This window comes from Anser brachyrhynchus (assembly GCF_964034855.1).
Source record: "Anser brachyrhynchus genome assembly, chromosome: 8".
In the NCBI taxonomy this organism is placed as follows: Eukaryota; Metazoa; Chordata; class Aves; order Anseriformes; family Anatidae; genus Anser; species Anser brachyrhynchus.
In genome coordinates, this window is record NC_137702.1 from 22765407 (window position 1) to 22775180 (window position 9774).

General features: G+C 42.0%; 2 protein-coding genes across 2 annotated transcripts; one reads left to right on the forward strand and one right to left on the reverse strand.

Moving 5' to 3' along the window:
- Positions 1-495: 495 nt before the first annotated feature.
- Positions 496-3790, forward strand: LOC308198727 (14 kDa phosphohistidine phosphatase-like). Its single transcript, XM_080601639.1, has 3 exons — positions 496-917; positions 1311-1435; positions 3607-3790. Exons 1-3 carry the CDS (start codon positions 788-790, stop codon positions 3697-3699), a joined length of 348 nt encoding a protein of 115 aa, XP_080457765.1. The 5' UTR covers positions 496-787; the 3' UTR covers positions 3700-3790.
- A 2219-nt stretch (positions 3791-6009) lies between these two features.
- METTL18 (methyltransferase 18, RPL3 N3(tau)-histidine) lies at positions 6010-9640 on the reverse strand (the record flags this gene model as incomplete). Its single annotated transcript, XM_080601632.1, has 1 exon — positions 6010-9640. The coding sequence occupies one exon, from the start codon at positions 9638-9640 to the stop codon at positions 8603-8605; it is 1038 nt and encodes a 345-aa protein (XP_080457758.1). The 3' UTR covers positions 6010-8602.
- Between the last annotated feature and the right edge of the window lie 134 nt (positions 9641-9774).

Consider the following 9774-nt stretch of genomic DNA (forward strand, 5'->3'; position numbering starts at 1 on the left):
TTTAAGCTGGCTAAGTAATACAAAGTTTTTAAACGTCCTTCTATCTAACTAAACATAGCAAAGGTTAGACCTATCTGCTCATAAAACATTTTAAATTTTGCTCCATTGATGGGGGGCTGGGGGGGGGGTAGGAAGAACCATATGTCCTTTTGGTTTGGTATCAGATAGATCTAATTTATTCCAGATACTTGTGACTTTACAGTGAATCTGTGTGCTTACTTAACTCAAGTGGCACACGTTAAAATGAGGTGTACAGGAGGTAGGCTTGTCTTTTATCTAATGTGTGAACAGCAGCCTACAGAAGCTTTTAGTTTTCTTCTTTTTACCTCTGTTTTTCTGCAGAGGGTGAACAAAGCTCTGGCAGGTACAAGGAAAATGGCAGCGTCCCACTGCCTGACTGGAAGGAGAGCTTTAAAACCCTTTAGGGTGCCAGCTTTTAGTAGGCTATTTTTAACCACAGTGCAATACTGTCTGTCCGCGTGGGCGTTATGCTACATAGCACTGCCCGCAAGAAGAAGCGCTTCCTTGTGAGGGGACCTCTGAGCCCTCCTTCAGAGAAGCCAGCCCCGGCACAGGCTCCTTACCCCTCACGGGGCAAAAACCGGCAGCTAAAAAAGGGAATCGTTGAAACGTGCAGCCCTCGGCCTTCCGAGGGCGAACTGAAAGAATTTTTCCTCACAAACTGCTGGTGCAGGGCGGCCGCGCTGCCATACGGCGTACGGCAGCCGCCGCCTGGGGGCGACCCTATGTGGGGCGCGCTCGGTGCTCCGGTTCTGCGGGATCCGCCATGGCGGCGGTGCAGGATGTGGAGATCGACCCGGAGGGCACCTTCAAGTACATCTTGGTGCGGCTGCAGCGGCCGGGCGGCGAGGGGCAGCGCCACATCGTGCGGGGCACCAAGGCGGCCGAGTTCCACAGTGGGTGACGGGCCGCGGGGGGGACGCGACTCATGGCGGGGCCGCGCCGCCCGCCTCAGCGCCCGGCCGCCTCCCTCAGCGCGGCCGCGGGCTTCCAGGCGAAGGAGAGCCCTTCCCTCAGCCCTTCAGGAGGCAAATGCGAAATGTGGGGGGATGATCCCGGGTCTCTGCTGCCATTTCCAAGCCCCGTAAACCGTTAGCTGAGCACGACGAGCTCACCAAGTGATATAAACATTAGTGCAGTCTGTGCTTATCTAGAGAAACTGCCCTTTGCCTCACAGGTGAACGAAGGAAATGGGAGGAAAAATAGTTGAAAATAGCTGAAAATAAGAGTTCTAGAGTGCTTGATGCACAGCACACCTTGTAATGGCTCTAACTGTTCTCCTTGTGCAGATCACATATTTGAAAAAGTGAATCCTGAAATGGAGAAGCTGGGATACGAATGCAAGTGCCTTGGAGGAGGGAAAATTGATCATAATAGCAAAGACAAGAAAATTAGGGTATTTGGGCTCTCTACAGTAAGTGCCTCTCCTGTATTCCATCAAATCTTTTTGTTCTGGGATTTTTGTTTTATCGCATGGTGGCTTTCAGCACTTTGAATCGGAGTGTAAACATTAACTGGGAAACTTGCTTGGCTTAGTTGTGGGGTAGGTTAGAAAAACACTATTTTTAAGGGCAGGAGACCAAAACAAAGAGAAGAGATAATACTGAATGATGATTATAATCAAGGCTAAAAGTGGAAGTTAGCATTTCTTGACTCAGAATGTGTTAGGCGTACAGCCAGAGTGGGAATGTTTGCAGCTGTAGGGTCCTGATCCAGCTGTAGAGTTGGCTGGCTGGAAAGCAGGACATTTCTGTTGCTGTTCTGTGCAAGTTAAATTTCTTTGTGAAAAGACTTATTAAGTGGTAATAACTGCAAGTAAAGATTATAGGCTTTTAATGTAGACAAATACAAAATGGTTCTATTAAGTTAGTCGAAATTTTTATGGAAAGTGATGGCTACTTCACATGTGCTAACCTTAACCTGATGAGCAATCAAAGCTGGGCCTTGAATGTGTTAAGTGTTTTTAAATATTGCTGCTGTCTTTTTTCCAAGATGACTCCTGCCACCTGGAATCATATGTTACAAATCTTAAGGAGTTGTTTTTTTTTTTGTGCTGCGGGAAGGCAATGGGTAATACTCTGTTGAAGTCTCTTGATTGTGGATGCCCTTTATAATTGCATTTTGGATGAGACTTAACACCTGCATTACTAAATAAGCTGCCAATTTAGTGTTAGAAGCAGCAGTCAAATCTTGCTTTTGTAACCTGAAGTCTATGGAAAGTACCTTGTTTCTCTGCTTTTGGTACCTTGAAGCTTACAGATGAGCCCCAGGTGAAATAATTTTACTACCATGAGGGCTTCTGTGTGGTAGAGACATGGAGATTCAGCAGACCTCAATAGTAGGCTATAGGTTAGTATATTAATTATTTTGATGCTTTTCTTCACTTGGAGATTTGCTGTCAGACTCTAAAAACAGTACTATCTTAGTGTTTTATGAAAATCAGAGAAACTTCTTTTGAAGTAGATGATGTCCTGTTATTTGCAAAGCTGAGTGGTGTCTTCAAAGTGGTTACCAAAGCAAGAGCGATCTGTAGATCTGTGATGTAAAGCTGAAAGTATAAACCTGCAGTATTTTTGATATAGTTGTATTTTCTGGTATTTTTGAACAGTCTGTGTTTTATAACGCATCAGTTTCATCCTGTGCAGTTTAAACAGTGGTTTACTTAAGTTGTTTCTTCTGAGGCAGAGTCAGTGATGAATAAGTATATTTTGTATGATAATGCAATCATGAACTATTTTCAGTCTTCTGAGTTAAATGTTTCCTACTAAATATTACTGGAAAATGACAGTAACTTGTAAATAACACTTTTTATCAGCAGACTACACTATTGCGCAGTGAAGTCTTTTTGACAGGGGGAAAAACTATTAATCTGGATTTATTTCAGAATTATAGATAACTTCAGTCATTCAAGATGAGGGAAAGGCACTTTCTACCACATCTCTTAAATTTCAGTGCAGGACTAAAACTGATCAGTGATTTAAATGAGGCTTAAAAATGAGATGGGTCATCTGACTTTGCCTTAGTTTACAGTTTCAGTGGCAAAAAAAGCACAATTAAAATTATGCTATTACCAACTAAGGAAAGATTACAAATACATAAAACGTGAAAAGTGTGATTTCTTTGGTGGCTAAAATAGTACTCAGATGTTCACACATATGGCTTCATGTTCTGTTTTCCTTCAGCTGAGCCAAATCAGATGCTTGTATGCTCATACATTGAAACAGGTCAATATACTCTGATTTAAAAAGAACATTCAGTAAATATTATGGTTGAGGGGTTGGGAGCATTTTAAAGCAATCTTTCTGCTGGAGAAATCATGGCGTAAAAAAAAATGCAGCTTCTGTTACTGGAGATTGACTCGTTTGTTTTCTACAAATTGGGGTGGGGGGAATTGGAGATGACAATAGAAAAATAAAATCTGATAGTGCAAGAGCAACTTTTAGAACCTGTGTTTATGTCTAATTTGTATTTGAGCTACTTGCAGTGTCAAACCACGTAACTGGATAATTTGTGTTGACAAGAACTCAATGGTCCTGTGGAGTTGCTTTCTGTACTTGTCTAATAAACTCTTGTTCTTTCTTGCAGGGCTATGGAAAAGCAGATCATTCAGTGACTGTAGAGATACTGAAAAAAGTGTATACAGATTATGAAATTACATGGTCAGATGACAAGAAATAAATTGACTACTTACGAATGTGACATGCAGTTCAAAACTGGTAACTTTTTGAGTTGTACTTCAATAAAACTATGTCTGTATGCATGTTATAAATCTGGAGTAACTGGTCTCTGCTGTAATTTATAGTACTGTTAGTAATCCCCAGGTATCTCTTACTTTTCAGTCGTTCTTTTGTGCAAATTTTGCAGTTCTCAGCTTTTTTTTCATGCTGCTTTTGACTTGCCACCTAATTAAACACTCCCACATCATCTTACCTCCAATTTTTCATCTAGTTTTATCTCACTGATGCATTGCAGGGTATATCAGGATTTTGCCATCACCTTTAATGCCCCAGGACCAAACCTGTTCTCTGATCCTTTTGTCTGCGGTGTTTTCATTTTTTTTTTTTCAATTTTTCTTCTGGCTGTTCAACTTTCTTATCCACACTTATAAAAATTGAAGGGGGGGCAATAATGTAAATCTTCCATTTAATCCATGGATTTGAAAAGTTGGTATTTGTTCCACACAAGTAATGATCCTGTGGCTGGTGGCAAGCAATGTCAAATTTTGACAGTACTTCTCATTCTGATTCTTCTGTACTTCTTTTACTCCTCGTGAGCATAATGACTTTTTCCTTTTCTAGGACCATAATTACCAACCCAGCCAGAACCAGTATACCTAGGCAGGGTCAGGATTAATTTACAGGCACCTTTTTTCTCCTGTTGTAGCAAGCTTTTGCCCTTCATTTGTGAAGATCCTTGCTGCAATTTTCACTTTGTTTCCTGTCGATCTTATGTTGAATGCTCTTGTGGGTTTTCAAAGCAGTACCTTTACTCTTGCTCACACTGTTGACTTGCAGTCATCAGGAGATCTCTGTATACAAATCCTGGTTCTCCCCTTTGCTGTGACCCTTCTTACACTTATCTGACAGTATCTGTAGTCTTCAGTGGCTTTTTCTTTTCAATGTGCAGAACTCAAACCAGAATGAAATGGGAGAGGTGTTAGTCTAGTTTCTATCACGGTAATAAAGCAGTAACAGAATTATTTTACTTATCCCTCCATCACTCTCCTGTACATCTGTTTTGATTTTTAATCACTGGTGCTGTTATGCACTGAAGTGTGGTTCCTTTTAAGGTCTCAGAGTTAATCTCAGGTCCTTGTACACTGTGAGTCATGTATATATACATCAGGGGTGGCTGCCTCTTCTAGGAATATAACTCACCATGAGTTCAGCGTATTTGCAACTGCCTCTGGTTGGATCACGGAATTTTGAATAGCTGGATCGACAGCAGCAACTGATTCCTTGCTTAACATTTCTTTCACCTGGGCACATGAGGAGTTAAGTTAGCTACTACAGCATCCAGTGTATGCTGAAGGGCACCTGATGGCCTTTTCAACTTACTGATCACCAGAGGCTGGGCAGAGGGGAATCTCCTGTTCTCATCCTCAAACCTTTTGTCCCACTCCTCATTAGAAAAAATCCAGGTATTTCCATCCCAATAATCACCCAGAAGCAAGATATGAACCTGGTGCTTCAGGTCTCTTGGGTGGTCTCTGCTTTCCCTATGCACAGACTGGACTTTCTCCTCCAGTGCCTCTGTATGCCGCTGTATTTATCTGCTCTTTGCGCTTGTCTTTATGCTTTTGTGCATTGCTCTTCTGTCTGCGCCACTTCAATTGCTATGATAGCATTGGGTGTTTCATACCAAGATTTTGATTTCAGAAAATGATTACACGCCCCTGTACCTAGTTACCAAGAATAGCATGCAAGTCAATAATTTGCAAATTGAGCACTTCCCACTTGTATTTTCCTCAGGGCTTTTTTTCCCCTAACATTTAGCAAAGTAACTGGAACGGATGCCATTTAACTTTTGCCAGCATACAAAACTGATTTATTTTTTTAATCCTGTCATTTCCCAAAATTAGCAAATAGTCTTCAAGAGGAAGTCATCAGTTAAGGACAGCGCCTGTTAAAGTAAACACGCTTTTTCATTTAGTTTCCTGAAACATTTTATGACAGATTTTAATGCTTCTCTCCACAATACTTACGAGAAGGACATAATTTAGACCGGATTTCTTATTGTAATGACTCTCTCAAAAAGTGAGGGGATGGAGCCGGGGGAGAAAAGGGGTGACTTGGGAAGAGCTGAAAATTGAGTTGCCAGTTGAACGCTTTGTTTCCTCATCCAAGAAACTGAGCCTGATGTAATGGTTTGTGTTATCAGAAAGAGACTTTTGAGGGTCTTCTAAATTCTGTTATCCTCTACTGTAATTTAACTTGGGGAAATGCTAATTACCCTAGTGATTAAGTAGATGTAAAAGTATTACAAGTAAGTTAAAGATTTTTTTATTCCAGATCATGAAAAAAGCAGGAAACTGGTCACAAGGGTGGTGATGATTTGGCAAGGGGAGAAAGCCTTACTGGCTTCCCTAATCTAAGAACAGCTTTATTATTGATGTTAAAACATCAACAGAACACTGAGCCCACAAAACTGTTTAATTCTGCTTCCTCTCTGAGTATATCTGCGGACTTCTAAGAACAGAATAGAACTCATCTGAACTTATGGAAATCCCAATGCTAATTTTGCTGATTTCACCTGAGAAAAATATCCTATATTGATTCTCTTCTGTAATTTTAGAAATGGGAACTTAATTCCACTGTTGGGATTCCTGGTTTGCAGGTGTGCAGTCGTTGTGATTGTGGCTCTAGCAGTCTTCACTTGAAAGTCCTAAAAAATCTGATTCTGTATTTGTATGAAAACTGAGCTGCTTGAGCAAGCCAAAAATAAAATAAGGATGCTGAGCAAAGGAATATTATTAAAACTGAGGGTGAGATTGATCATGTAATATTTTCCAGATGAAGCATTATAGCAGGCAATTCAAAGTGCCTTCTTTATTCAAAAAATACATGAGATTCTTGTTCTTTATCATATTCATTGTTACAGGGGTCAAGATTTCTTATGGCTTCAGGTACCCTTCTTGGAAACAGCTCTAGACCTAGCAGGTGTAGAACAAGCTATAAAGTCGCTGTGTAAGCAGTGATTTGTTTTAAGGCTGAGGTATGGAAAATAGCAAGTGGTAGCGATGTTTCCAACTTCCCAGTTTTGACAAAGAACTGTTAACAGTACTTCATTGATCTGCCAAAGCTAAAACTTCCTTTTGTTTCTCAGTCTGTAGTCGGTACTTGTCTGTCATCGGTCGGTTTCAGACCTGATGCAGAAAAATTCCAAAGCGCAATCACAGCTGACTGCTTGCAGAGCACAACTGACTGCTTTTTTCCTCTCTCCTGTGAAAGAGCTCTTCAGTAATTTCCTAAGTATCCCTTTAAAGTAGTCTGCTAACAATTGTTTTTGAAACAACAGTAGTTGTTAAGGCTCTTCTGTAAAGTATAGGAAATCCTCTATGGTTATCTTAATAGCAACACGGTCAAAATAGGAATCTTGCCATTGGCTTTCACGGGCTGCAGTGACGGGAACTTACTTTACGCAATACCAAGTGATTTAAGTCACTGCTGTAGTAAGTCTTTCTCCACCTTCTCGGATTATTTATTGCCTTTTCTCCCCTGCATTTATTGAGTATCCTTCTATCCAGTTTACTGCAGTGGTTGGCTTGTCTCGGAGTTTATATTTCTGCAAGGGCGCCCATGCGTTTTTGCTGCAGTAAAGCAGCGTACGCTGACAAGCAGTACCACTGCTGTACCTGGTAGAGTTCTCTAACAGCCTGCTGTCTGGTTTAGTTGAAGCAAAACATACCATGGTTGCTTTTTTGTGTGTGAGTTGTTGGTGACACCAAACACTTGGGACCAGATTTTGTATTTCTTTGGGTTTGTTTGCATTTTTTTGACTAGGTAATTTCTTCAGCAACGTGCAGTCTTGTCTCACCATCAGTATCATCAGCCTAGGACACAGGGGAGTGACTTGCACACAGGCTTTTCTAAAAGCCTGCTGCCCTGCCAAACTGCCTAAAAGACTGAAGAGGTATGAAAGTGTTTAGCAAGTTTGGAAAATGGGTCATGTTGTATGGTCAGTATCTGGAAAGATCTTACCAAAACCAGTATAGCACTCTAGTTAGTCTCCTTTCCTAATTGCAACCTAAAATTCAGTTCTGTCATCCTCCAGTATCCTAGACTGTTTGTAGGTTTATTAGTTGTTCATTTTAAAGAACATCTTATGTAGAGTCTTCTTCCAACTCAATTTCTAAAACAAATTATTTTTCATTTCTGCAAAGAGGATGCCTTTTTCCAATTCCTTGCTGAAATTTCTTAGGAATGCGTCAAAATATGAATACGAAAATTCGCAAACCACAGTAGAAAATATCCTCTGGTATGCTTTTTCAAAGGTTTGAATAAAAGTAATGTGTGCATTATATATGGAAAAACTATAAAGATTTGCGAGATTGTTACCAGAATGGAATACAGGTGATAAATACAATCACATCCCCCTCTGGTGGCAAAACAGCAGAGTACAGTTATGCAGTTCAATCTGAAATTTGTCACTGCAGTTAAATCATGTCTGAGTCGGGAGCCTGACCCTTAAGAACCACTTTTTGCACTGTGTTAGGATGCTAAATGGTCACCTTCAGGCTGTGCTCAGTGGCTGTCCCTGTAACTTAGTGTTGGCACTGCCAAAGAATGGGAGAGGGAGACTGAGGACAGTGACTTGCTTAATTTTAAAATAAATATAAATAGCAAAAGTGGTATAAACAGATGCTACTTGAAGATACTACATTTTTCTCTGCAAAACCACAATCAGAGGAGTCTTCGCTTCCAGGCAAACACTAAAATTTGTCAAACAGTTCAAAAGCTAGAAAAGAGCAGCATCACCCTGTCAATTCAGAGTAACTCAATAGCAGAAAAAAAGCAAAGATAGGAGGATTAAAGTAGCTCTTTACTAAGAAATTTTTGAATCACCAGTGGTTGAATTAATTTTAACTGGAATCTTTAAAGGCCATTTCCATGATAAACCGCTTCAGCCCTTTATCAATGACTTTAACCGTGCTGATTCTGAACACCTTCCTCTCCTCAATGAATTTCTCAAAGAGGTAGATGCCGCCACCGACCCCAAAGTAATGCGCTTTGCTTGCCAAGTACACGCGGCCGTTTCTGTCCAACAGCTGAGACAGTGTATCGTGCAAAGCACCGTAGTAGTCAGGGTTATAGATGGTCTCGGATGTGAGAATGACATCGTATTTTGAACAGAGTTCGCAGCTGCTGAGCAGGAGCCGGCTGACTTCTGACCACTCTCCAGAAAAAAATCTGCATTTGCTGAGCGCGTCAGGTAAGCACTCTGCTTTCCTGGGCCTCTTTGAAGGAGGCTTAACAATTTTTCTATCATCTCCCCCACCAGTCCCGTTGCCATCATTTACACAGTTAGCCACCACATTAGGCAAGGTTATTTCGTTGATCACCGTGCTGTTGTAATCCTGGAAGTGGACTTTTCCAGCTTTTCCCCGTAACGCAGCTATTCCCAGCAGTCCAGCCCCACACCCAAGATCCAGCACTGCCTTGTTGGCAAACTGCAGGCCAGCCTCAGACAGGTACTCCAGGAGATCGAAGGTGCACTCCCAGATTTTCAGCCCCCCCTCGTAGACCCCTGGGATGAGATCAGAGTGAGCAGAGATGCTTTTCGACACGATGTCTTCCCCGTGCGTGCCATCCCGACACGTCATTTCCACCACGGCCACGTTTACGTAACGCAGGTCTGACACGGTTTCCAAGACTTTATTTTCCAGTACTTTGCTGACATCTTCGGGAACGTGGTGCTCCCTGGCTGCTGGGGAGCACAACTTGTTCTCTGACCGTCCCTTACCTGCGTGCTTTGCGGTGCCCGGCCGCGGGCTGCAGGCTGCTGCTGCATGGGCGGTTTGCTCGTGTTTTGGAGGGTCCAGCTGTGAATCCGCCTCACCGTGAGCGCCTGGCTCAGTGCTTTCATTTTCCTCAATAGCAAAATTAAACCGAAATGCCATTTTCAGCAAGAACAGCCCAAAAAGTCACAGGCAGGAACACTCCCCCAGGAGAGACGGGACGATTTTTCTTTTGTACGCTTCCATGCAGTCACCGCGGTGGGAAAGCGCGCTCTGTAGGCTGAACACTGGCTGGT